The sequence below is a fragment of the Botrytis porri genome (assembly GCF_014898465.1).
Source record: "Botrytis porri strain MUCL 3234 chromosome Unknown BPOR_003, whole genome shotgun sequence".
NCBI classification, from domain to species: Eukaryota; Fungi; Ascomycota; class Leotiomycetes; order Helotiales; family Sclerotiniaceae; genus Botrytis; species Botrytis porri.
This window is the reverse complement of record NW_024066077.1, coordinates 2,205,085-2,232,341: the sequence shown is the minus strand read 5'-3', so window position 1 is coordinate 2,232,341 and position 27,257 is coordinate 2,205,085. Positions and strand designations below refer to the sequence as shown.

At 40.8% G+C, this 27,257-nt stretch overlaps 8 protein-coding genes across 8 annotated transcripts; 3 read left to right on the top strand and 5 right to left on the bottom strand.

The window, feature by feature from the left end:
• Positions 1-1,020: 1,020 nt before the first annotated feature.
• EAF01_002732 (uncharacterized protein) lies at positions 1,021-2,349 on the bottom strand (the record flags this gene model as incomplete). Its single annotated transcript, XM_038910985.1, has 1 exon — positions 1,021-2,349. The coding sequence occupies one exon, from the start codon at positions 2,347-2,349 to the stop codon at positions 1,021-1,023; it is 1,329 nt and encodes a 442-aa protein (XP_038773907.1).
• A 2,224-nt stretch (positions 2,350-4,573) lies between these two features.
• On the top strand, positions 4,574-7,536 carry EAF01_002731 (uncharacterized protein). Its single transcript, XM_038910984.1, has 4 exons — positions 4,574-4,826; positions 4,877-4,955; positions 5,006-7,012; positions 7,060-7,536. Exons 1-4 carry the CDS (start codon positions 4,698-4,700, stop codon positions 7,407-7,409), a joined length of 2,565 nt encoding a protein of 854 aa, XP_038773906.1. The 5' UTR covers positions 4,574-4,697; the 3' UTR covers positions 7,410-7,536.
• A 426-nt stretch (positions 7,537-7,962) lies between these two features.
• EAF01_002730 (uncharacterized protein) lies at positions 7,963-10,597 on the top strand. Its single transcript, XM_038910983.1, has 6 exons — positions 7,963-8,552; positions 8,829-9,304; positions 9,365-9,727; positions 9,783-10,008; positions 10,069-10,291; positions 10,352-10,597. The coding sequence occupies exons 1-6, from the start codon at positions 8,447-8,449 to the stop codon at positions 10,404-10,406; spliced, it is 1,449 nt and encodes a 482-aa protein (XP_038773905.1). The 5' UTR covers positions 7,963-8,446; the 3' UTR covers positions 10,407-10,597.
• A 513-nt stretch (positions 10,598-11,110) lies between these two features.
• EAF01_002729 (uncharacterized protein) lies at positions 11,111-13,058 on the bottom strand (the record flags this gene model as incomplete). Its single annotated transcript, XM_038910982.1, has 3 exons — positions 11,111-12,394; positions 12,448-12,795; positions 12,852-13,058. 3 exons carry the CDS (start codon positions 13,056-13,058, stop codon positions 11,111-11,113), a joined length of 1,839 nt encoding a protein of 612 aa, XP_038773904.1.
• Positions 13,059-15,715: 2,657 nt separating this feature from the next.
• On the bottom strand, positions 15,716-17,597 carry EAF01_002728 (uncharacterized protein). The gene is made up of 2 exons (XM_038910981.1): positions 16,218-17,597; positions 15,716-16,151 (listed from the first exon to the last, which is right to left on the bottom strand). Exons 1-2 carry the CDS (start codon positions 17,385-17,387, stop codon positions 15,981-15,983), a joined length of 1,341 nt encoding a protein of 446 aa, XP_038773903.1. The 5' UTR covers positions 17,388-17,597; the 3' UTR covers positions 15,716-15,980.
• A 756-nt stretch (positions 17,598-18,353) lies between these two features.
• Positions 18,354-20,393, bottom strand: EAF01_002727 (uncharacterized protein; the record flags this gene model as incomplete). Its single annotated transcript, XM_038910980.1, has 4 exons — positions 18,354-18,860; positions 18,918-19,807; positions 19,869-20,259; positions 20,370-20,393. The coding sequence occupies 4 exons, from the start codon at positions 20,391-20,393 to the stop codon at positions 18,354-18,356; spliced, it is 1,812 nt and encodes a 603-aa protein (XP_038773902.1).
• Positions 20,394-21,060: 667 nt separating this feature from the next.
• Positions 21,061-22,175, bottom strand: EAF01_002726 (uncharacterized protein; the record flags this gene model as incomplete). The annotated part of the gene is made up of 4 exons (XM_038910979.1): positions 22,095-22,175; positions 21,658-22,047; positions 21,329-21,580; positions 21,061-21,254 (listed from the first exon to the last, which is right to left on the bottom strand). The coding sequence occupies exons 3-4, from the start codon at positions 21,567-21,569 to the stop codon at positions 21,061-21,063; spliced, it is 435 nt and encodes a 144-aa protein (XP_038773901.1). The 5' UTR covers positions 21,570-21,580; positions 21,658-22,047; positions 22,095-22,175.
• Positions 22,176-24,706: 2,531 nt separating this feature from the next.
• EAF01_002725 (uncharacterized protein) lies at positions 24,707-27,251 on the top strand (the record flags this gene model as incomplete). The annotated part of the gene is made up of 3 exons (XM_038910978.1): positions 24,707-25,121; positions 25,186-26,901; positions 26,973-27,251. The coding sequence occupies exons 2-3, from the start codon at positions 26,863-26,865 to the stop codon at positions 27,249-27,251; spliced, it is 318 nt and encodes a 105-aa protein (XP_038773900.1). The 5' UTR covers positions 24,707-25,121; positions 25,186-26,862.
• Between the last annotated feature and the right edge of the window lie 6 nt (positions 27,252-27,257).

Here is a 27,257-nt window from a genome sequence, read left to right as displayed (position 1 = left end):
TATCGGAAACTGGTTGAAACTTGTTTAGTGCGTTCGGATATACAATAACACCTTCAATCCACATGGCTGCCATGTTTCTTTCATGGTTGCAGAAGATCATCGGATACGACTGCGATTGCACCACGTTTTACCCTTCATTACCCCAAGCAACACGATTACCACACACATGAAACTTCGGCCAAGAATCCTCAACGAATAATGGCTTTTTGTTCCTCGTACCATTAATTATGCATATAGCTATGGTTAGCAATGAGGCTGACTGCACTCGGGATATCGGGGCTTGCCTCCACGGATCCGGGATTACTGTCTTCAGCTGGCACGAACTTTCGCGGGGAACAAGAAGTATCCCTAACCCCACGTGTTCCCAAGGCAGCACAACATTGTCCTTCCGCCTCCATAGCGAAGCTTCTTCTCCAGTAGAAGTGTCCTGTTTGATCTCACATTGACGTGGCTTTGTTTGTAAACTTCGTCATGCATGCGCAATGCAAGACCGTTGAGCATCATAGCTGCGGATTATCTAAACACGACTAGCCCCTGAAGCCAGATCGACAGAAAATAATAATTGCTGAAGTGCTTTTGAGGCTGAAATACATCTGGAAATAGATTCAACTAAATTCATACTCGGTGATCCAGCGGCCGCAAAGTACTTCAAGCACTCATTGGCATTTCCGACAATGATGTTCTGGATTTAATCGCCATGTTCTTATGAATTTGCTGATCGAGATCGGAGATGAGTAGTGGAACTGGCCATAACATCCTCTTCATATCCCACGAGGATCTAATTTCTATGAGGGAGAAATGACAGGCTTTCTGCTGTGATGGTCAGATTGAGGAAGACGTTGAGGTAGGCGAAGACAAATTGGAGAGTTCGCATGTGGTAATTTAGTAATTGTACATTATCATTGAAGATTAGAGGAATTTATCTAGACGTTTCCCGTGCCTATTGTAGACCATTTGTTCCAGCCCATACTCCAACGCTAATAAGGATTCAAAAAAGATAAGGAAAAGGCAACTGATATTTCAGCGCACCCTGGGTATATTTAACTCATAAGGTAAGGACTCTCCAGTTTGAACTTTGCTCAGCTTAATCACGCTTGTTTGGCTTATAGATCTCATACTAGAACTGGAACTTGAGCTGCTGCTAGTATAAAATCCCCTGGTCCGTCTTTGCGACTCAGGTAGTTTAGGTCTTATGCTTCGGGGAGCAACAAAAGCTGTACCAGCATGTGACCGATTCGGCGTTGTATGATCCGTACCAAGTCTGTGAGAACGCGCTGTTCGGATGGTTCCTTCACTGCCACTACGTATACTAACACTCCTCAAGGATGATGCGAGGGAACGACTTTGTGGTGTTGTGGGAGTGGGACTAGATGACGCATCGCCGTCAATATCGCTCTCCTGGCCGTCGATAGCTAGACTCATCATTATCGCAGGACTGAGTGGTTCCATACCGCGAAGAAGTTCTGCGAAATGTTTCATCAGATCGCGAAATTCGACTTCGCTGATAGCGTTAGAGGAAAATCGAGCGTACTCGTAGGCTGACAGAAAAGTTGTGGCGATTGAGGAATCGTTGACAACGCCAAATCCAGATAGATGACCGATGTAGTCGCGCAAACACATCGCCGCGGGTCGTTGGAGGATATCCACTGCTCTGAGATCAGGCATGGGCGGTCGAGACGTCGATTGTGGGTCAGGGGGTGCTAAAGATACGGCCTTTGCTTCAATCAAATGAGGTAACTCGAGAATTACAGTGATGTACTGCAGATTTGGCAGAACCGCGGCGGTTGGAGAAGACCATCCATCGTGGGAAATTTGACCCCAAACGGGTTCTTTTGTAGATAAGCCAGTTGTAGATCTATGAGACCCTTTCTCGTCCATCTCCCGCTCAGAGCGACTATTCTCAACAGCGATTGTCGCTTCACCTAGTGTGTCTTGCGTCGATCCTAGTGTAGTCGCATGCTGATCTATTCGTGGTCGTGAATCCCATGCTAGTGTAGCACTTCTCGCCAGGCTCGCCACAATCATTTTTCGAACTTTTTTCTCGACATCGCCTTCTTCGATAGGAATCCATGTTTTCGGTATCGCCTTTATGATTTCCTTGTTTGTGTAAAGCCGCGTCGCGAAGAGCACGAAGGCCGAAAATAGAGTGACACCATAGCATGAAAGGATTACAAAAGTATTGTATATTTGATTATTCGCTTGGGCTTGGACGACGGTATCGAGAGGAGTAACGAAGAGTAGACCTCCGATTGCAACGTAGAGGATGACGAAAGTCGAAACATAGGCGACAGAGCCCAGCGTCCAAGTACCCGGCTTCCAAGTACCCAGCTTCAGAAAATCCAGCTTCATATTGACGACATTGTCTGCTTGGGCATTAAGCTCCCTGCAGGTCTTGACAGAAGAGGGGCTTATCCACCTTAAGTATGCTATGCAACTATATGTATGGAGCTATCATGAGTGGTGTAATGAATACTCTCGTCCTTGCACGAAAAGGGAACGATTATGAGATGCGTCGAATAAATGATATCGATCGTTGGAAGGTAAGCAGTTTGTTGATATGTATTTTGGTGGTAAGACTGAATGATGATGTTGAATTTGGTGAATGGTATAAGATTACAATTACAGTGTAAGGTTATTGATAAAATTGCGATGAAAGGGAAATTGGAAGTGGGCCTTATTAAGGGACATGGACATGGACAAAGTACGTACCTTACCTGGCGAGCCTGGCTCTTTAGGTCGTCTTTCAAGCCTCTCTCTCTCTCTCTCTGTGTGCTCGAGGCAGGTACTGAGATTAGCGAGTTCCTCTTTTTATTTTAGCTACATACTTATTATTCCTTATTATGTACAAAGTAATAAATCCCTAGCATATAGAACAACCAACCACGGAATCAAAGACAAGATGGTTATGGAAAATGTTTAAAAGCTTTCGCATCTTGCACTGGATGCTGCTATTTTGAGCATTGGAAGTTGATCACGTCTAACCCGAGTCGAACCATGCTTTTAGTATATCTTCAAGCAGGACCTCGGGAAGTTACGATCGCTCCGCTATACTTAAAGTTCGACAACAACACAAACTCAAGGACGTTTGGATTGGCCAGTGAGAAAGGAACAGTCGTCACGAGAGGCTAATCGAGGTTCAGCCATGGATTATGTGCACTTACCTTATTGCTGTACATGCAGCCTACAGCTATAGTCCTGCACACTCCTGCGCGTTGACAATCACAGTGTATGTTAGTACGATGTATGTTAACAGGAGCTCTATGGCTCTACACTAGGGCCTGACTGCAGATATCTTGGGTCCGCGATTTGCTTTAAACGCTTCGCTTTCCATCTGTGCACGAGCGTGCATTGATTGTATCACGCGCATTACTCTCATGGCTTCATGGCCTCATGGAACTCTTTGGCATTCGGCACCATTCTGATAGGCTTTGGTAGTGGAGGGACTCTTATTCTTGATATAACAGTTTACCCAGAATCACCCCACAACAAGAAGCAATGCGTCTTGGGTATCCATTGTCATGTCATTTGCCTACAACATTTGTGACTTAGGTCAAGCTGTGGCTGGTTTCCTACCGTGGGACTCAATGTGTACCTACCTAGTCTCCAGCAGCTCCAGCTTCGAATTCTTCCATTTGCCTCTGTAGCTTTTACGTCGGCCCCAGCAAGATGGAATTACTGGGCGGGTGGAATCTATACTCACGACAATAACGAGGGATGGGGATACTTTACGCATACATCTGAAGTCTCGGTTTTGGCAATGAGCATTGCATCAATCAATGTCACTAGGTAGGCTCCAGATAGCGCCTGAATGTCTATTCGGAAAAAGAAACGATGCCCGAAATTACTGATGCATTCAGAAGATGGCTTTGGGATACCATCGCCAATGTTCAATAATGATTAATTACTTGACAAACATGACACTATTGGATCCATACACAGAAGCAATAACCTGTCGATCTTCGAATTGACCAGACAATTTAAAGGACTGTCTGCAACCAACAAGATTGCTTTATTAACGTGAATACCTTGCTTATCATGAACACTGAAAGTTTTGGCGTATCCCTTTTCTACGGCAAATCATCGATTGCTTGGTCAAAGATATTCAATGGTCATCGGCGCTCTGATCGCTAGTAAATTCTATACCTTTGCTCTGTGGTTCGTCCACCGTTGATCGGATTCTCGTGATGTTCTTCTTTGCTTACACGCAAGTCCAATTTGAGCCTTATTGGAAAATGGGTGTAGGGATGAGATATATATACGTAGACAATGACGATTGTGACAGAACGGTAATAATGGCAGAAATCATGGCGTAGAAAGGATTGCCTTATTGGTTCGAAACAAAACGACTTCGTTAATGGTCATGAACCCGGGCGATTTACCTTTTCTTGCAAAAGGAATCTCAAGTAGGTATCATATAGTTATATCGAGAGACTTGACCAGATGTTGTATACGCAGCCCAAATCATGAAAAGGTTCGAGAATAGATCTTGCACTGTGAATTGAAAGGCTGTGTAGTATCACGTGATAGACTAGCTCAGGACGCAGTCGGGCGCTAGGTATCGAAGCTTAATGATGTGCTTGCATCTTCCAACATTTTACAACGCTCATAATCAATCCTACAAACCTACCTCAACTTGCTTGGGAAGCTTCACATAATTGCCTGAACAGAATCTAGGGATCATTCCCAAGCTTCTCATTATGGCACCGTCGCAGGACACCATGTTCCGCTCAGCGGACATGAGTTTGGTCCAACTCTACATCGCCAACGAAATTGGACGCGAGATTGTAAACGCATTGGGAGAGCTTGGGCAAATTCAATTTCGAGATGTATGTGTCAAATCTATCAGATTATGATGAATTACTAATGAATTTTGTAGCTCAACTCCGACGTTACTGCTTTTCAACGGACTTTCACTCAGGAGATAAGACGACTCGATAATGTTGAAAGACAGCTTCGTATGTGCCAACCTCTATCTCTTGTTTCATCGATACTAACTGATGATTAGGATACTTCCACACCCAAATGGATAAAGCGGGAATCCCCCTCAGAAAGCTAGACCTTGACATCGAAACTTTAGCCGCTCCTTCCGCCACCGAAATCGACGAGCTTTCCGATCGCAGCCAGAGCCTCGAGCAACGAATTGCATCATTGAATGACAGCTATGAAACTTTAAAGAAGCGGGAGGTAGAGCTTACTGAATGGAGATGGGTTTTAAGAGAGGCTGGGTCCTTCTTCGATCGAGCTCACGGAAATGTGGATGAAATTAGAGCTTCCACCGACAACGACGATGCTCCTCTCCTCCAGGATATAGAACAATCACACCAAAATGGAGACGCCGAGCGGTCGTTTTCTGGTATGAATATTGGGTTCGTGTCCGGTGTCATTCCCCGGGATCGTATTGCAGCATTCGAGCGTATCTTGTGGAGAACCCTTCGAGGTAATCTTTACATGAATCAATCGGAGATTTCAGAACCCATTGTTGATCCCACAAATAACGAGGCCATCAACAAAAATGTGTTTGTCATTTTCGCACATGGAAAGGAGCTTATTGCTAAGATTAGGAAGATCTCGGAATCTCTTGGTGCGGATCTTTACAGTGTGGATGAGAACAGCGATCTTCGTAGGGATCAAATCCATGAAGTTAACACTCGTCTGAGCGATCTTGGTAGCGTTCTCCGTAACACAAAGCAAACACTTGACGCCGAACTCACCCAAATTGCACGGAGTTTGGCCGCCTGGATGGTCATTATCAAGAAAGAGAAGGCCGTCTATCAAACACTGAACCTTTTCTCGTACGATCATGCGAGGAAGACTTTGATTGCTGAGGCTTGGTGCCCCTCCAACTCTTTGCCTTTGATCAAATCAACTCTGCACGATGTCAACAATAGAGCAGGCCTTTCTGTACCCTCGATTATCAATGAGATTAGGACGAACAAAACTCCTCCGACCTACCAGAAGACCAACAAATTCACGGAAGGCTTTCAAACGATTATCAATGCTTATGGTACAGCAAAGTACCAAGAAGTCAATCCTGGTCTCCCAACTATCGTTACTTTCCCATTCCTCTTCGCCGTCATGTTCGGTGATTTCGGACATGGTGTTATCATGGTATGCGCAGCTTCGGCTATGATCTATTGGGAGAAATCATTGAAGAAAGTTCGCGATGAACTTTTCTCAATGGCTTTCTATGGTCGATACATCATGTTGATGATGGGTATCTTCTCTATGTACACTGGTCTTATCTACAATGATGTATTCTCCAAGTCGTTCTCATTCTTTCCAAGTGCTTGGGCTTGGTCAGAGAATTACCCCGACTCTATCGAGGCACATCTGAAAGAGCCAACAGGATACCGATATCCTTTCGGCCTCGACTGGATGTGGCATGATACGGAAAACGACCTTCTGTTTACCAACAGTTACAAGATGAAGTTGAGTATCTTGATGGGTTGGTGCCACATGACCTACTCATTGTGCTTGTCCTATATCAATGCCCGTCACTTCAAGACTCCTATCGATATTTGGGGCGTGTTCGTCCCAGGTATGATTTTCTTCCAAGCTATTTTTGGTTACCTTGTTTTTGCCATTGTCTACAAATGGTCGATAGACTGGCAGGCTATTGGCGAATCGCCTCCAGGTCTATTGAATATGTTGATCTACATGTTCTTGTCGCCCGGAACTATTGAAGAGCAGCTTTACTCTGGCCAAGGATTTGTTCAAATCTGCCTTGTTCTCATTGCCGTCGTCCAAGTGCCAATTTTACTACTACTCAAACCATTCTATCTTCGATGGGAACACAACAAAGCACGAGGAAGAGGCTATAGAGGCATTGGTGAAACATCCCGAGTTAGCGCACTTGATGGCGACGATGATGATGACCACACTTTGGACGGTAGAGTAAGTATGAATAGCGAAGGTGAAGGTGTTGCTATGATTACACAAGACATTGGAGATGAAGAACATGAAGAATTTGAGTTTTCCGAAGTTATGATTCATCAGGTCATCCATACAATCGGTATGTTTCCTTACTCTCATAGTTTGATCGTTACTAACATTCCCTAGAATTTTGCTTGAATTGTGTGTCTCACACCGCCTCATACCTTCGTCTCTGGGCCTTGTCCCTTGCGCATCAACAACTTTCCGTTGTGTTGTGGGATATGACGCTTTCTATCGGTCTTCATATGACCGGTGTTGCAGGTGTCTTCATGGTCGTGGTAACATTCACCGCGTGGTTTTTCCTCACAATTGCCGTATTGGTTGTTATGGAAGGTACTAGTGCAATGTTGCACAGTCTTCGTTTGCATTGGGTCGAAGCTATGAGCAAGCATTTCATGGGAGATGGCATACCTTTTGAACCATTTTCCTTCAAGCAGATGCTAGAGGATGATGCTTCAGCAGCTGATATTTCTTAAGCGTCGAATAGTTCCTTGTCTTTATTAGTTTCTTTTTCATCCTCGTAGATCCACCTGTAGAATCAAAATGTACTTTACTATACTTGTTTCAATATAAATTATTGATGGCTCTAAACTTATTAGAAAGTTGATTTAAGGGCAGCAGCTATTTGCCTTCCTCCAACGGTGACGATCGCCTTTGCACGCGATATTTACACTAAGCGATTCGCTACGCTTTGCAGGATAGACTAGCCTTGAGGTCGTATCCCGATTCCAGATTCCAGATACCCAAAAATCCCGGGCTCGTGATGCAGCATCTGGGTGGATATATTTGTTGGTGGCACCAATCATTCTAGATCTCTTAGTCTCGTGGGGGGCTTCGGGGGCTTTCACAGTGGAGCAATACTGTAGAGGCTCGAGAGAGGGTACCTGGCCTGGATTGAAGACGGCAGATTTTAGATTAAATTCGTATGTCAGAAGTGAGACATTCATGGCACCGTTATTTGTTGCAACGCTTTACATCGCATATGAAGAACGGTGTATGGAGCGTCAGATACATTATCTACAGATTCTACACCGATATTCCAGAGAAATGGCTCATTCTCGTTTTTATTCGGGTTGTGCTGCGTAATCGATAAGGCGGAAGAAAACAAGCTTTTCCCTTGTATCCCCTGGTCATCGCCCCGCGACCACTAATTCTTTGGTCAGAGTTTACACATAACGGCAGAATTGAGAACCCAATCAACCCAACTTTTGTTACTTTGATCCTTTTTTTTTTTGATATACTTGCTCCATTTTCTCTCCAACTGGACTGTACACCCCACTTTCCTTCTCCTTTCTCCGCTCTGGTTCTTAAGAGCTTGGTTTCCTCCCTCCTACTGAAAGAGAAAGAAGAACGGTGCCCTTCAGTCATTCTTGTTCATTCACTTCACCTCAGCCTTGTACTGACCTGTACATACGAATACAACCTCGTTGTCTATAGAATTGCAGAAGAGCTTTCGACCTTTGATTGAATCACATACAACACCACATCAGAAAAAGAAGAAACAATAGACAACATGGCGTTTAACAACAGAAAGTTTTCCATGAATAGGTCCACTGGAGCTCCAAGATTGTCCTCCAAACCAAACAGAAGATTCTCTACACATGATCCTTCTGCCAATGGTAAGTTCCTCACTCTATTTCTCAACGTTTCTCACAGAAAGCATCTATAATCCCAGAGAGCCATGGCATCTCTCTGAGATATAACCATCTTCTTCTGGAGCAGTAGCTCTTTTTGAACGGCACAATTTCGGGGGAGATTCAAAAAATGCCGGGGATTGCGGGGCAGAAATTGTAAAAGATGTTTATGTACTATCATATTCAGATCTCTCTATGCATATAGAGGAAGTCGCACTGTTGATTCACTTGCTATCTAGAACTGAACTGACCATGACGAAGAAATGGATTCCAAGATTCACAAGCAATTCCGTAATGCCCACGAAGGCCACAAAACTCACGCAGGACTCGATCCAACCCGTGCCTCTACTGGTGTAGTCTGGTGTACCGAAAGAGCTTATGAGCATGGATTTGCTGAGGAGCCTGAGAAATGGGCAAACCTTGGACAGGGTGCTCCTGAAGTCGACGACGAAATTGCTGGTAGTTTCAAGCGTCCCGAGAGCATCGATATCACAATGGCAGGCAGAGAGTACGGACCTACAGCTGGTATTAAGAGCTTGAGGGCTGCTGTTGCAAACTTGTATAATGTTCATCACAGAGCGGGTAAAGAAAGTCAATATACTTGGGAGAATGTGTGCATTGTTCCAGGTGGACGTGCTGGATTGATCAGAATTGCTGCAGTGTTGAATAATGCTTACTTGGGTTTCTTTATTCCTGATTATACTGCATACAACGAGATGTTGTCATTATTCAAGAATGTAAGTCACCCCCCTCTCTCCAGATAGTGATGAGAATACTTGAAAGCTTACTTCGATTAGTTTGCCGCAATTCCATCCCCTCTCTCTGGAGAAGATGGTTACCACATCCACCCTAACAAAATTGAGGAGGAGATTTCTCGTGGTACTTCAGTTATCTTGACTTCAAATCCTAGAAATCCTACCGGAAAGGTTGTCAAGAACCCTGAACTTGCTGAAATTCAAGATATCTGCAGAGATAGAGCCACTCTCATTATGGATGAGTTCTATGGAGGCTATAACTACACCAGTGATTGCGACGGCACCACAATCAGTGCCGCTGAGAATGTTGGAAACGTGGATGAAGATGATGTTTTGATCATTGATGGTCTCACCAAGCGCTTCAGATTGCCTGGATGGAGAATTGCGTGGATTGTTGGACCAAAGGTTTGTTTTGCTCTCTATCTCTCAAACATCGCTAGCCTAACTAATGGTGAAAAAGGAATTCATCAAAGCCATCGGCTCATGTGGTTCATACCTTGATGGTGGTGCCAACGTTCCTTTCCAAGAGGCTGCTATTCCTATGCTTGAGCCTAACAAGGTTAGAGAGGAAATGAAGGCTCTGCAAAGTCATTTCCGTGACAAGCGTGATTATGTTATCAGCCGTCTTCGTGAAATGGGTTTCAAGATCAAGGAAGTACCTGACAGTACCTTCTACTTGTGGTTGGGTAAGTCAACCAACGCCAACATATTTTGGACACCAAAATGCTAACCTAATGAAATCACAGATCTTGAAGGACTCCCAGCTGCGATTTCTGATGGTCTTAACTTCTTCCAAGCATGTCTCGAGGAGCGTGTCATTGTCGTCCCTGGTATCTTTTTCGACTTGAACCCAAGTAAGAGAAGAGATTTGTTTGATAGTCCTTGTCACCATTTTGTCAGATTCTCCTACGGTCCAACCATGGAGACTTTAAAGATGGGATTGGATGGTATCGAGAGAGTAGTCAATAAGTAAGTTTTTTACCAATTTTTCATAGGGCGATTCAGGAAAGTATACTAATAAGCGGGTAGATTCACAAAGCCAGGAGAACCATTAGAGCAGGCGATAGAAGATGATGATGAATAGAGAATTATGAAAGTTTTTATACGCGAAGAGACTATAGAGAGCAAGTATAACAATATACCTGACTTTTAGCACGGTGGATGTTTTCGTTGATACAATAGCAATTGGACATACGGATTATATATGATGAATAGAACATACAATGTATTTGAACAAAGATATTGATACACTATTGCACACTCAATCGTCTCTTACTTCAGGACTAGAAATAGGGTTTCATATTATAACAGTCAAGTGCCTGCCTATGCAGAACTCATCTGTATGATTTTTGTTTGCCTGATGGATCTCAATACTACGCTATTATTTCCTTGGCATTCGCTTCTGGTCTACATCTCCTTTTCCTCCATTATTGATACTTTGCCAATCTCGGTTTCTCGTCACAGATGCTGGATTTCTGAGGTCTGCTGTGATTATAAGTATTGATCGATATGCAATTCTCTTTTATCGAAATTGTGATGCACATTTTTAATGAATTGATAAATCATTTGATAGTTAATAGGATATTATAATGTGCGTTATATAGAAGAAGGATTATGGTAATAAATATATACATGAAATTAAGGCTTTACTCAGACGTGTAGATTACACAGGTCTCGAGTAAGCGTTTATACATAGAGGAGGCAGATGTGAAAGGGTTGTCAAATTACGCAGTGAAACCATACACCCTTACTCCACCACCCTGTTTTCCACCATCGCCACACCAAATCCTAATCCCCATTCCTGATCCCCGCCGCAATCTTCTCCGCAAGCGCATACACCGTACTCTGCGGATGCCCCGGCGGCAAAATCGCAAACGCACTCGCATCCACAACTCTCAAGCCTTTCGTGCCGAATACCCTCGCTTTACTATCCACCACCGCCATGGGATCGCTCTGAACACCCATCTTACACGTACACGAAGCATGCCATACCGTATGTACCGTTTTTTGAATCGTCTCGAGAATCTGCGCATCGCTTGAGACGGAGGGACCGGGGAAATACTCCTCTCCGATGAGTACGGGGGCCATGAATTTCGAGGAAAAGGCCGCGCGCGTGCGTTTGTAGGCTGCGACTGCGACGGCTTGGTCGGTGGGGGAGGTGAGCCAGGAGGGATTGATGATGGGGAGGTCGGAGGCGGAGGTGGAGGCGAGAGTGACGGTTCCGCGGGAGAGGGGAGCGACGAGCGCGCTGAGGATGGTGGCGTATTGGTAGCCGTCGCGCGGTTGGGTGGTGGGGAGACTGGCGAAGTCGCCGACGTAGCCGGCGCCGGAGAGGTATTCGATTTCGGGCCAGTCCGGAGGGAATTGAGAGAGATCGCTAAGGGTGGAGGAGGAGAAAGTGTTGCGCAGGGAACTGGGGAGTTTTTCCCACCCGAGATAGTCGCAGATGGGGTTGGTGAGGGGCCCGATTTTTTGGATTAGATAGGGGCCTATGAATTGTGCGGCGGTGTAGATGAGGTCGTTGGCGAGTCTGGTTAATGTTTGCACTTTGACGCGATAGGTGGGACCGAAGAATACGTGATCCCACATGTTTTGACCTACGCCCTCGAGGATAGATATCGCTGGGATGTTCCATTTCGCTAGTGTTTCTTTGGGGCCGATGCCCGAGAGCATGAGCAGTTGGGGACTTTGAAACGCGCCGGCTGACATAATGACTTCTTTTCGGGCATTGATGGTGTATGGGAGGAAACCGAGTGATGTGACTTCAACACCGGTAGCTTTCTTGTCGTTATCAAAAACAACCTTTTGTGCCGTGGTGAGTGAATAGACTTTGAGATTGGAGCGTTTTTGCACTGTGGAGTCATAATAGGCTGTTTGAGAAGACTCTCTTTTTTGACTGGAAGGATCAATAGTAGAACTGCAATACTGTTTTCCCATGAGCGATCCCGTGTTGAAATCTTGAATATCATTGATTCCGATTTCGCCTAGGGATCCCTCCATATAACTCGAGAAAGGTTGTGCATAATTAGCATAGGAAACCTCCAGGGGTCCTCCCGAAGAAGAAAATGCAGACTAGAGATATCAATCAGTAATTTCCACGAAGAATTGAGGGAAAATATACTCACAGCGCTATATTCCGCAGATGCATTAGAAGCCCGACTCGCTCCCGGAGGAGTAAACCGAACACTTTTTTGAAAGTAAGGAAAGAGCCCGTCAAAAGTATACGATTGGTCATCCACTGCATCAGCCCATTTCTGATACGATTGCGTGGTGCCACGTTGATAGATCATGAAATTCCTCGCGGAACTTCCACCGAGACATTTGCCTCGGGCGTAGGAGATGGAACGGCCGGCTGCACCAGCTTGAGGCGTCGTCACGAATTTCCAATCGACGAGCGGATTGGTATCAGAGGGATTAGAACCTGCCCAGAAGGAATCTCCTGCTGGAGTTGAGCTGAGCGCGGGATTGGTGATCTAGATGTTCTTAGTTAATGTGTGGTCTCGTGGTGGAGATATTTGTTTGTACCTACCTGGTAAAATGTTCCAGCTTCAATCACTGCGACTGTAGTCCCCGAATCTTCGGAGAGTCGTGAGGCTATTGTTAATCCTGCGGTTCCACCGCCCACAATTACATAGTCGAATGTAGTATCTGCTCTCTTTATTGGGCCATCAGTTGTGGGTGCAGCAATACTCAAAGGAATTGCAGCGGCAACATATAGAAAAGATTGTAAATGCATCTTTGAGAATACCGAGAGGGGCCTGTACAGTTCACAGATGAATATATATTAAAGGGGAACGTCCTTTAAGTTATAGACATATTATCGCGGTCAAGACGATTGCTAGGCATGCGATCATACGACGGGATTACCCATAGCCAAGCAGCACAAGGGCCACTCGTACCTGAATCCCTATACTAAATCTCTCCACACGAGATATAAACTATAAATACGATGGTGCTAATCTACTAATAAGCGACACAGCTTTGCAACCACGAGGAAGCCATCCTCAAAGTGAGCAGCACTAACCGAGAAAATACAGCAGTAGTAATAATTAGCAGCAATTCTAAGACCCTCTGAAAAATCCACTCTATCTCCAAGACGTCTTTGCAAAGAACGCTAAACCACGTTTGGGCGAGACGAAGTGAAGATCACATAATGAGATTCCATGTTGCCTGGCTAAGAAACGGGAAGATATCGTTAGCCCAACATTGCCAAGATATAACCTAAATGATGATTTCTAAATTCCACGGCGTTCCTGGATCCATATGCTCAGAAACCCCAAGATAAACTATCCCCCTAGACCGCCAGTTACGGCCGGGACATGGGGCCCGTACGCGAGTAAGAATATTATTGATAATAAGAAAATAAACAGATATTGTATACATTAATTTTACTAATATGATCTCGAATAATATCAAGAAGGAGATTTAAAGAGCTTTATATAAGATATTATATTAAATTCTTTAAAAATAATTAATATTTTTAAAAGAATTCGAAAACTTAAATAGTTTAAATATTATTTAAAGGTGAATTTGAAAAAGAATTATCTATTCTAATTCTTTTTGAAAATTATAATTATAATAAAAATAGTATTAATATAGGAAATCAATCATATATATCTACGTTAGAGTATTAATAATGATGAGATAGTGATTATTAAGTTTTAGAATAGTAATTATTAGTTATTGTTTTAGTTAATTACGATTTGATTTATATAGAAATTATATTAAAGTATTCTATAATTAAATCTCTTAATATTATACGCGGATAAACACGTACAGATTACATGACATTTCCTATAGCTAATATTTATAATTCTTTATTATATAATTTAAGAAAGAATAGTTAGTTTCTATTCATTCTATTATACTCCCTATATATTACATTAAACGCTTTCTAGAGTCTCTCTCCTTTCTTCTCCGCTAGAGTGTTACGACAGACATCACATGACACATTCGCGTGTCACGTGAGGGAGCCTTGGGGAGCTACGGGCTCCAGGAGCATACGGATCCCAGGGGCTCCAGAGGACGAAGGTCTATATAACAGAATGAGTTTCATTATAATATGGAGCTTCGTGCTCAAGAACAATCATTAGTTTCATTACTATAGTTACGAGAATTGCAACCAGTTACCAACCTTATTGAATTCCTACTTGAAGTTTAGTCTAAACCACCTCGAGAGAACTCTAGACACTTCCACGTGACCCTAGAGGCAGCTCCCGTAACATAGAGATATTACTTTCATAATAATATTTCTATAGTGTTTACGAAGGCTGATTCTATGACCCTACTACCTTCTACTCTTTTAAAATATTATAATCTCCGGAAATCTTTTTTTCAAGAATTAATTAACGAATTTGAATATAAATTTATTCTAAGAAATCAAAAGAATCTTAGAAGATTTTACTTTACTTCTTTATATTATTTATTAAATATCGATTTATTTATATAAGTAAATCGAGGAAGTATTAAGCTTAGTAGTAGTATAGTAGTAGTAGTAAATTCTTAATCGATTTAGTCTATCTATAGCTAAGCTACGCCGACTATATAATACGTCTAAGTATATCTAATTATATAAGTATTAAGCTTACAAAGAATAATTTTAAAGAAATACTAAATAATTATAAATAGAAAATTAAATAGTATAAAAATGTATAAAAATATAATATTCATTTATGTAATAATAATAAATGTTTCAATAGTTATCATAGAATATAACTCTAAAACATCAAGATTTCGAGAAATCTTAACGTTCTAATTGGTCACTAAGATCCCTATTAAGCGAACCCGGCAGTAACTAGCGGTCTAGAGGATACCAGAAGTTGTACTCGAGCTATTCTCCTAGAGCCCTAGAGTCCTAGAGTGCGAACTTATGACGCCCAGGTGGTCCGTGCAATATACCCTGTATGAAGAAGTCAGAATGATCAGATTCATACTTTTCCGATCACTTTATTTATAAAATAGGATTTTAATTCTAAATTTTACTTTTTTAAAAAATTGTAAGATAAATAAAGATTCAAAATTAATATATCTTATTATTTTTAAAACTTCAAAATATGAATACCATGAAAGAGATTTTATATTAAAGATTGTATATAAATATCTAATCAAATTTCGAGAACCCTGATGATGTGATTGGTCAATAAGTCCTCATTAAGCGAAGGCGCCGTAAGTTCGCACTCTAGGGGTTATACAATGATCTACCATTTTGAGGGGTAGACTAAGAGGTGGACAAGCATTTTGGGGGGGGTCGGGGATGCGAACGGACGGGCCCTTGCAACGTGGTATTGAGTCGTGTTGTAGAAGACATGGAATAAAACATGTGATCATAAGATCTGGAACCTCAATTCTATCAAGAAGAATCACATATGATATTTCTGAATTCAATATTCTCTTCAAGGCGAGGTTTCCACGAGACACAACTCGCAGTAGGAGCCAAATTTACTAGTTTCTGCAGGAATGATTTGATTCATAAAATGCGGGGTATTTCCAGCGTAATGTTTGCCAATAAAGCGAGTTATTTTTGCTACATCTTCACTGTTCAGGTACCCGAACCTTATTCTTTGTAAATCAACTTCAAGTTAGTATCCAAGAAAGACGATCTCTATTAGTAGCGTCAAAGCTCAAATATCGCTCCTTGGACCTTGACGAAGCTGTTTCCTTATGCAAAGCCAGGTATGGGGAATGTGACGATGCCATCCCATAGTCCCGCGACTGCAACATCAGGTTGATCCCCGAAACCTCGTGTACTCGCCAATTGTAATATCTGTAGCGCTGTGGCTGTGAGATTCAACGGATATTTGAGACGGCTCGCTTCTTCGATTGCTGTATTCTGTTTGATCGTGAGCACCATATACTCACATGACATGATTACGAGGGGTTCTTGGAAATCACTTACTAGACGAGCAATAATATCATTAATAGAGGATTTTGAGGTGCACTTTCCACTTAACAAAGCTGGCACTCTATCCACAAACATGGCGCTTGCTCCAGCCGCCCCTTTTACTATATCGTATAACATCGCGGTGTCTAGACCTATAGCTTGACCAAAAGCCATTGCTTCTACTGCTGCGACTAAATGCACACCTGATAGTATATCTTCAACTAGCTTCAATCTCGGATCATCCGCACTTGTAGTAGACGTTGTAGTCTGTTCGAACACGAGACTTGGCTGGGTAGGGATATAAGCCCTGACAAGCCCAGAATCATCATCTAGGCCAAACCCGGAACGAACGCCAGATGCCAATACTTGCTCTGCTGCAGAGCAAAGGAACAGTGGACATTTGGCTCTACGGCCGTCAGCTGTCACTATACCCATATCTTTAACAATAATATTTAAAGCCGAGAACGGATGAAGATTATTCTCCAACATATGGGGTACCCTATTTCCTAACATCCAGCTTTCTCCCGATGATTTAACAAGATGTTCAAAAGCCTGCTTGGTATTAAGACCCAAGAATGCAGCAAGCCCCATGGCTTCTGATGCCATAATCATATGTATACCCGCGAGAGCTTGATGAACCATCTTAACCTTAGTACCCGCCCCCACACCACCAGGGATTATATGTAATGGATCTGCCATGGCGTCCAACACCGGATTCGCGACTTCCAGCGATTTTTCCGGCCCAGAAGCAAGAACCACGAGCGTACCAAGAGCTGCTCGACCCGTACCTCCAGATACAGGTGCATCTACCAATTCCACATCTTTCCTGTTATATTTATTATCGAGTAAATCTCTAACTTCCGGTACGTGTTCGGGGAAAGCGGTAGAGCTTAATATGATCGTAGCATCCGGTTGTAATTCGTGGATAGCTCCAGTGGTATCGTCAAAAAGAACCGCCAGTGTTTGCTCAGCGGTCGCTACCATGATCACGATGTATTTCGCATTGGCAGCCGCAGATCGAGGCGTGGTAGCTGTGTTTCCGCCCGCGGATCTGAATTTCTCGAGCGTGGGTTCGTAGACATCGAAGCCGGTGACAGAGAATGTTTTGAGGAGGTTTGTAGCCATGCCCATTCCCATAGCTCCAAGGCCGATGAAGGCCACGACTGGTTTATCGGATGAAGACATGTTGTCAATGTAAAATGAACAGGAGATGATTTGGAAGAACAAGAATTGCGGAAATGCTACTTAATCTTGATGAGGGGTAATTGAAGTCTTCATTATGAACGATCTCCTACCAAACTCACCATTTAAAGAGCCATATAAATGGATCCATCCGGTCTCAGTACCCCTCATAGTTTACCCCAACATAGCAACAGCATGACGTTCAAATATGCAGCAATTCGGACTACTTTCCATTTTTGTTTTTGTTTCGTGGGGGTTCTCGGATATATATCCGTCAAATCAATAGGTAAAATAGGCCAGGTATAAAACGAACATTGGCGATATACTGAAGATGCATTTGTATTCTTTTAAATATACAATACCAAATCAAGTAAATAACTCTTCTATTTGTAAGTCATAACAAAAAGTCACTAGGAACCTTCGAATCATTTTTTCTCATCTTTTTTCTGTACATTCAAGAGTATATCAGTGTTTCTTTTCGATATTAAGACATCAACCCTGGTTTCTTCATATACTCGAGTAGTTTTGTTCTATTCTAAAGAGGGGTTGCTCTTTTTCCATTATGAAATTATAAAATTATGAAATTATAAAATTATGAAATTATAAAATTATAAAATTATAAAATTATAAAATTATAAAATTAGAATAATACACTTTACTTACTCGGAATAAAAATCGAAAATATAATCATCCTCTTCATAATCTTAATATGAGGTATTAAATCTTTCTCTTTCATTTCCTGTACTTCTTCGAGAACTAATTTTTCAAATCCCAAGAACATCCATTAAAATATTACCATACCATTCTTTTCAAACTTCATTATATCTCATCCATGTATACCTCGCGGAATATCATCTATCATCTAAACATTACTATTTTCTTTTCTAGAAATCTGATCTCGAAATCTAACCCCAATTATCCCTCGATTTCTACGACCCATCCTAATCATCTCCCAAAAGGACTTTCTCCTCACGAACAAGTTCCGAATCCACTCTGACATCCAGTCCCACAGTACGTACTCGTACTACCACACCATCCATACTGCGAACAGCAATTTCCAAACGAGCTTCCATTGCACGTATACCCATTACCACACGAAGCATCAGTTGAGACTTTCAACGACGATGTTGCAGTTGCTTTTGACGTCGCAGATGTAGATGTAGATGTAGATGTAGCTGAGCTGGTGGTTTCACTACCACTATTTCCAGTATTATCATCAGCAGCGCCAATACTTTGTGGATTCCAGAACACTTCGTTGGGATCAATGGTTTTTTTAATGGCTAATAATTTGTTGTAAGCAGTTTGTCCGTAGCCGAGCATTGCGGCATTGTTTGCACTTAGTTCTGGGTCTACGTAGTTGAGATATACTCCAAAATCACTGGATGCACCAGCTGAGAGAGCGCTATTGAGAGAGTCGACAAAGGGCGTTATCGCGTCATCATATGGTGGCAAAGAGTTGGATGTAAAGCCGTAGTTCTGTCGGATGTTAGTCATGTGGGCAAACACTGGCATTGTCAAGAAAAGAAGTTTTACCTGGAAAACCCAATGAGCGTCACGATCAGAGTATGCCGAAGAGTCAGAAGAAGGCACATTTATCTGACTATCGGCACCTCCATATAGATCGATGATAGTATACCAAGGAGAAGGAGCACTTCTTCCTTGATTCAGAATGTAAGTGAAGTAGCTAGTCAACTGAGCAGAAGTCAACGGCTTTGCATTCTTCGTAACCACAGATTTGGCGTAAAATGTATCGTGAGCCTCGTATCCAGTTAATGGTTCCTGAAGCTGACCTCCATTGTCTGCACTGACTAAAGCATCTGTCCATCCTAGAGATTTAACACTGCTGGTAGCGGCGGTGGGAAAAGCAGCCAATATTGCTGGAAAAGTGACGCTCTCGAATTGGTTCTGATCACAGCTCATGCACCAGCCACTAAGACTGAATGATCCATAGTTGTCGGTGTAAATACCTAATGTGATACTTTTATCGATTTTGGTAGAGTCGAGAGTAAGTTCTTGGAGTTTGGTGAAGGACGAGACGGCAGTGCTGACACTATCTAATGTTGCTGGTATACTAGCTGAGAAAGTAAGAACAGACGATGGAGCCGCAAAAGTCTGGAGGTAGAAGGTTGTAGCAATAGCAAACGAATCGGCAGCCCCTCTCATTGCGTAGAAAACATCAGGATAAGCTGTGGCCGTCGTGTGGATTTGTGTTCCGTTGGCAAGAACAACATCGAGACCAACGATAGTATCAAGAGCCAGACCCCAAAATCTCGATGCGTATCCATAACCTCCATGAGTGAAATGTCCACCTATTCCAACACCTGGACATGTCCCATGTGGAACAGCTCGTTTACCTTGACTGTAGAGTCCAAGAGCGAGGTTTCCTAAACGTACACCTCCTCCAACGGTAGCAATGTTGGTTTCTAGAGCATGTTTGATTAGACATTGTTCAAAACACAGATTTAAGAGGTCGTTCAAACTTACGAGCATCAACACTTATAGAATTGAAGTTCTCGAGACTGACGATGAGACTTCCATCTTTACCACCAGTTGAATAGCTAGCATATGAATGCCCGCCTGATTTGGCCTGTACTTTAAGTCCGGCAGCGGCCGCACAAGTGATTGCGTCACTGACATGTTGTGAGGTGGTAGGTAAAGTGACAACAGCTGGGGTGTATGGTAACCGAAGATTATAAGGGGAAATTGTTGTAGCCCAAGAAGACGAGGAACTATCTTGATATGGAACAGAGTGCTGAGTCAAGCAGTCTTGAATGCTTGAAGCGCGGGTTTCAATTCCACCAAATGGGTATGAAAAAGCCAGCGGGATAATTAACATGCCAACTATGATTCGGGCCATGATAATACGAAAGCCATGCTAGAAATCGTGTTAGCAACATGATCTTTTGACAACATGACTTCACGTGATTGTGGCAACAAATAAGAATTTCAAGACTGTTAAGTGCGGTTTAGTTTGTGCGTGCTTACAATTCGTGGATTCGTCCAATACATGGCGAATTTGCGATTTCTGGTGGAGAGAGATGACTAGTAAGGTAAAACTTCAGGAGAGAAAAAAGTCCGGATGAAGAGTGATGTCAAAGTTGAACAATGAAGGGAAATATGAACTTTTAAGAACACCACATCTTGGCTGTCGTAAAGGGTCATGATTAAAGTCACTTTGATGCCGAACCATGGTACTCCCTACCGTTGGAATAGGAGAAATTGTGGATGGCTTCAATGTTTGATTGAGATTTTTGCTGATCGCCATCTGCCAAGGCCCGCCGACAGGGACTGAGCACTGGCAGCAGCCGCCAAAAGAATAAAAATAGACATAAATATGTAAGGAGTTGGGTGCGTTTACGGGTTCCATTGTGTTGCTCTCGGAACCGTTTGGCCAAAGCTGCGGTGAATCACTATGGATGACAGGCATTGACACATGCGGATATCCACAAAATATCTTGTACCATAAAGAAAATACGAACTGCAGTCTGCAGCCTACTCAACTGCCCTCAGCTGTGAACGCCACCCATTCATGCCATTTCCATATAGTTTGACAAGTTCCGTTCAGAACTCTTCCAAACGCCTTGTCCAAACGATATTATCGTTGTAATACGCATTCCATGTTTCCTGTCATGTCGTGCATGTTCGTAAAGCTTCGTTGATCGAAGCCCAAGGACAATCAATTACTTTCCTTAGGGTTTGGGATCCCTTCTCCACTTCTGCTATGATATTGCTTTCTCAAAAATTGTTCAATCGGTACATCGTGTTGTGGCCGAACTGGGGGTGCTTCATTGCCTTTCACCGTTGTATCGTCCGGTCCTTGTTCCAAAGTTGATTTTTGTAATGCGCTTACGCCTGGTATCCACGAAAATGCTTTCATCATTAGCGGTCTGCCCGTTGGGATTTCATGGTTCATCCTGACCGGCAATGCTGAATCATTTGCCTACCTTTCTCTGTCAGGCTTTCTTCTTTTTCCGGTTGTCCCCCACAAGCAGCTTGATTCAATTTATCTTTGAAATCGCCCTTCCTAAACTTGTTCCCGTGTGCATCTTTTCCAACCTTGTTCTTGTCTTGGTCAGGATCATACACACCATCTTCAGAAATCGCAGATACACTGTTGACTACAGTCTCGTATGCGGAAGAAGCTTTGTCCTTCATTTGTTCGACGGTCGAGGGTTGAGATGACATGTTGGAGAAGTCTGTGGTCTATCAGTCAGTCAGCCATCAACAAGATATGAAATTGACCAAAGGATTGTTTGGTGGAAGAAGTGCCAACCGAGTCAATTGAAGCTGAAAATGTTGTGAGAGGTAGCCAACACGCGCAGATGTGAATATTGAAGATAAAAGGCAAATAATGAACAGAGAAAACGAGCGAGCTTGAAATTGAAAAGAATCCGTTATAGATGTAATTGTATGATTATTATAGCTTGTAAGGCGACTCAGAATACAACTCCCTTTGTCCTCATACCTGACCGAGAATATCACCAAGTTATCCATCCGCTTGACGTCAGTGAGGGAGAAACAGCCAAGCAATTGCTCTAAGGTGTCATCTTCCGATTATCCGTCGAAAACAGATTAAATCTTGAGAAAGTTGGCTAGAGAATCGAATCAATTGATCATAATTATCAAGCTGCTGCAACCGAGCTCAAACTAGCATCAATCAATTCTTATATTGTCAGCCCTATAGGTTATTTTTCCATCTGGTCTACTGACAATAAGTACCGGTACAGCCCCTTTCGGTTTCTATCCGGTTTCTATCCGAGTCAACTTAATCGCCGCTGTTCGTAAGTTCCGTCCTGTGTCCTTTAGACAAATCATAAGATTCTATGAAAATCAGAAAACAACCTTGGAATTTACCTATCGGAGTTAGGAATGAGTATTGAACATCAGCCTGAACCCTTTTACTTCATATATAGATATACAATATTAACTACGAGTAGGTAATTAGTATTTTCCATTCTTATAGAGATTATATGAGTAAGTAATATAAATCTCACTTTAATTAAAATCTTATTGTTTTTATAGAATATAATACTGCTTCAAGCGAATTAAATAAATAATAAGTTATTTCTCTTCAAAATTCAAAATTCAAAGCTTTTATTTGCTTTTTATTAACTTTAATGATTTAATAGTATTTAAAACATTAGAAGTTTTCTATAAATTCTAAGTAGATTTTAAACAGAATTTCGAATTAGAATATATATAAAAATTAACGTAGTTTATCAATACGTATACTATATTAATATATACATTATTTTTACCTTAATTTATACTTTTCAATCTCAATACATAATTTATTAATTATTTATTATATAATTGAATAATAAAAAAGAGAGAATATTCTTAATTATTGAAACTATCAAAAAAGACAAAAAACTCTTGATTTAAAAAGCTATTAAACTATATAATATTATATATATAATATTTATTTAAAGAATGAATAGAATAATTCTTATGATTGAATTTTAATTATAAAATCTAAAACTTATTAAAGTAGAAGAATAAATGATTATTTTATATATTCTTAATATAGATTCGAAAGGTTTTTTTTCTAAATTTAAAGGGATGAAAGATATAATAAATTATATTTTCAAATTGAAAAAAGGAAAAGCTGTTGAAAAGCTCTGAGTATATCGATTTGTAAAACGATATAAAGAATTAAAGATGTGTTTTAATCATATTTATAATTTTCAAAAAACTCTTTATAAAAATCTTAAACTTTTTAAAGAATAATTTCAATTAATTACAAATATATAAACGAAATATAATATTTTAGATAGAGATTTTTATAATTTCAATAAAACAGATTTTATAATAGAAATATTATATATAATAATGATTATTATTAATGCTGAGAGATATAATAGAAGTAAATCAGTATGACTAGGTAATTAAGAATAAACTATAATAATAATATACAGAAATGAAAAGGATGAAACTATTCCTTTATTTTTAATAATTCAAGAATAAGTATATCTTTTTAATTAATATATTACAACTAATCTTCTTATAGATTAAGCTATTAAATTTATATTTAATAAATAAATAAACAATAAAATAGGTTTAAAATAATTAAAATACTTTGATAAATATATTAAGAATTAAAGAAAGAGGAAATATCAAATGTTAATACTAAATGAATATAAAAGTTATAAATCAATAGCTTTTCAAATATATTATAAAGAGAATAATATTATATGTTTATATTTACTATTGTATTCAAATCATTTAATTCAATTATTTGATGTTGACTGTTTTAGTAATCTAAAACATTTATATAATAATCAAATTATTAGATTTATTAAGGTATATATCAATTATATTTCGAAGATTGAATTCTTTATAACTTTTAAAGCTATATATAAGGAATCAATCATTTTTTAGAATATAAAATTAGGATTTCGAGGAACAAGTTTAATTTCATTTAATTCTAAAACTGTATTTTCGAAATTAGATATTTGAATTTGTATACCTACTCTTTCCTTTTTCGATTTAAATTAATGAATCTCTTAAACCTTTTACAATCTAATTGAAGCTTTTTCTTAATTAATATTAATTAAATCTTGAATAAGTTGTTATTAATTAAACTCATCTATACTTATATTTAAGATTATATTAATTTTAATTAAAGATATAGAATAATTAGTTTATGAAAATACACTTTTGAATATAAAGATTTGTATACTTTAAATAATAAATAAGATATTAAGTAAATATCAATATATATAAAAAACCTAGTTATATTAAAAAGAAGTATTTATTAAATAAGAAACTCTTAATATATTATCTTAATAAAAAGTTAATATTTAGATTTAATATAATGAATATTAAAAAGAGTAAATTTAATAAAAAAGTATTTTTTATTTAATATTGTAGTAAATATAAAAAGATAGATTATAATATAAGAACCTATTAAAATAATATAATAGATTTTAGATTATTAGATTTTAAATAGTTTTAATTAATTGATTTAATTGTTATTGAATAATATGAATTTGAAAGTATAAATTGAGATAAAAGTAGTGTATATATTAATATGGTGTACGCACTGATAAACTATGTTAATGATTTTAAATAAAATGTAGATAAAATGAAAAAAATTGTGATTTTTTTGTGATTTTATGTGATTTTATGTGATTTTTATAATATTTTTATAAAATAGAGTTTATTATATAATCTCTGTCGTGCTGCTTGCCCCCCTGGAGCTTAGCGGCCGCCGCATCAGGCAAGGTGCGCGCATGGGCCGGCCGCCGCTTTCAACAGCTATAAAAGTTCGCACTCCCCTCTCCTCAATCATCATCTTCTTCAACCCTCTCCTAACACCCCCCTCTCGATCGCTTGACCTCGTCATACACCATCGACTCCTCTACTGAGATTCACTCAGTATACCTCATTACAGCTGAAGAGCCTTGATAGTACGGCCGGTTTCAAGCCAAACCCCTCGACCTTCCTCGATCTGCTACTCTAGAATCGATGCTTGTGACTGTTGCGATAGCAACCATCCCTCTAAATAGCATCGTATTGCCCGATATACGAGCGTGAGCCCAACTCACTACCCTCACCTCATTCGCCTTATTACTACATTATCCCAATCCTCACGGGAATACCTACTTGGTGACCGCGACAGAGGAGATTTGCCCTTAGCATTATTTCTATACAATATAACCTAACTAATGAAAGAAATACCTCAAAATAATGTGACCAGCTTCCATCTGATGCAATATGACATTAGACCTTAGGGTAAGGATTTCAGTGAGCTTCTTAGGTCGGTGTGACGACTGTATGCGCTGATGCCTGCATCTAGGCTGATATGTAACGAAAAGGACCGGTTTCTGCCAGGTATGGCTATGGCAGATGAGGATCTGCATAAAAATAGCAATATCGCAGGCTCTCCTGAGCATCCTACGAACCGAATACGAAACGCCGGCATTGGCATAGATCACAAGCATACAGGCTGATATGGAAGATTACAAGAAAATAGCTTATACGATTTCGAAAGGAGCTTGATCTGTAGTCCTTATACATTGGAAGGATGGATATTGTGATCGAGATTGTTCCGAGGATCAATTGGCCCAGGGTGCTGCTTACAGCAGGACTTCTACAGCATTAGAATGGGTACAGTATAATCTATGCTACAGGGTCTCATTTCTGTAAAGGGAAGGTTTTTTGGATTCAGCTACACGGGAGATGGCCGTAAGCTGAGGTGTGTTCCTACACCAACCTCCAATCTCCCCTTACATCGGTCTTGCCATAGGATCAGCAGTTCAATATCCTACTTTTGACAGGATGGTTTGTTGGCGCCGGAGTAGATACACGATCACCTGGAGCTGCGCAGTTTCATATCTACAAAGGGAAGGTTCTTTTGGCACGCTGGAGAGGCGAGAAGGGGCCATTGGGAATATACACACTTTATCACCGATAATCGAGAAATAACATTAGGGAAATGTCTTGTGCGAGAAGTGCTGTGTCAGGACCAAAGTGTTTACATCATGAGAGCATGCGAAAGCTTGCAGAGGATGGTCTTTCTAGCAATCCACGTCAAACTGCTACTGCGACTTCGATAATTTTGATCGTACGAGCCAAAGTACACTGAGCTCCACACCTCTGTCCAATCCGCCTCTATCCTCCTTGCCGTTGCACATCTCCAACCCTCTCGACTATGTGCTCGATAGCGCTAATGACGAGGAGCTCGTTTCGATCTTTCCCGGCTCCTTGCCAAGTATTGCTCAATCGTAAAAATACCTTATGATAATAATATATCTGCCTAATTGCTCAGCTATGTTATGAATTGCTTTATTGTAAAGCAGAACCAATTGGATAACCTTTTTGTGTTCTAAAACGAGTTATAGGCGGCGTATACCTTGAATTGGGCTGATTTATGATGAGATAGAGCGATCTCTACCAAAGATGCTTCAGCCTTCTATATGTTCTAAAGCAAACGGCCAAACACTAGCGGTTCAAGAACTTGAGGCGCATATAGATGGGACGTGGGTGGTCACAAGGGTCGTGGTAGGCTGTAGAAGCGGATTGGTGGTGCAACATGCTTGATGTTTCTGCCAGGATGTAGTTCGCTTGGAGCTGTTTATTTCTGCAATGGGAGCGTCCGCCGGTTATGGCATGCACGATAGAGAGCTGAGGAGAATTGCAGGTTGAAATAGGCAAAAGCATAAGGAGAGAACGCGGAAGGCTGCAAATAGTGCGCTTAAGTAAGTAGGTCGAAAATTGTACATAAACTTTTCGTTTTCCCCGTTCTGCTTTTTTTTGTGCATCCCTCCTCCGAGCCATTTGACTTGACATCAGTAGCCACAGAGATCAGACAGTTTCTTGAATATCGTAAATCACTTTCGCATCCCTCAAAATGACTTCTTTTCAACCTATTCCTTAAACCTATGTACCAACTGCCCCACGTTCCAAGAAGGCAACACTCAGAAGCAATATATTCTTCCTACCAAGGAGCCACGTAATAAGTCAAGAAAGAGAAATGGCGATGACGATTCAGGCTACAGTTTGGAAGATCGAGGTACGCTAGCTCTATTGTTGAGGCATTGACATACTCTCTTTCCAGTGATGGTAACGGAATATTTTGTATAGATCAACACCGTTTGCAACAACAACGACGATGATTTCAACTTCGTTCTTTCTACACGATATAGCCCATTACAAGTGAATCTACGAGAGGTCTTGCGTTTGGGACAGGAGGTCCGGGATGATGAGATGACTTTTCAGAACATCGACAACAACGGTCCTACCTCAACAGAGACAATCATGATCCTCAATTATATCTGGGAGCCTCGACAGGACTTCCTTAAAGTTAGGATATTCAAGGTATGCGTGTTAACTCTTGATAACGATGATAAGACAGTCTTCTGATGTCTT

Bases quoted from the DNA above. Each gene is read 5' to 3' on its own strand.
- EAF01_002731 (XM_038910984.1), top strand. From the start codon at position 4,698: ATGGCACCGTCGCAGGACACCATGTTCCGCTCAGCGGACATGAGTTTG. The intron at 4,827-4,876 runs GTATGTGTCAAA...TGAATTTTGTAG, and splicing joins GGCAAATTCAATTTCGAGAT to CTCAACTCCGACGTTACTGC. The intron at 7,013-7,059 runs GTATGTTTCCTT...AACATTCCCTAG, and splicing joins TCAGGTCATCCATACAATCG to AATTTTGCTTGAATTGTGTG.
- EAF01_002730 (XM_038910983.1), top strand. From the start codon at position 8,447: ATGGCGTTTAACAACAGAAAGTTTTCCATGAATAGGTCCACTGGAGCT. The intron at 8,553-8,828 runs GTAAGTTCCTCA...ACCATGACGAAG, and splicing joins ACATGATCCTTCTGCCAATG to AAATGGATTCCAAGATTCAC. The intron at 10,292-10,351 runs GTAAGTTTTTTA...ATAAGCGGGTAG, and splicing joins ATCGAGAGAGTAGTCAATAA to ATTCACAAAGCCAGGAGAAC.
- EAF01_002728 (XM_038910981.1), bottom strand. From the start codon at position 17,387: ATGTCTTCATCCGATAAACCAGTCGTGGCCTTCATCGGCCTTGGAGCT. The intron at 16,152-16,217 runs GTAAGTGATTTC...ACGATCAAACAG, and splicing joins ATGATATTATTGCTCGTCTA to AATACAGCAATCGAAGAAGC.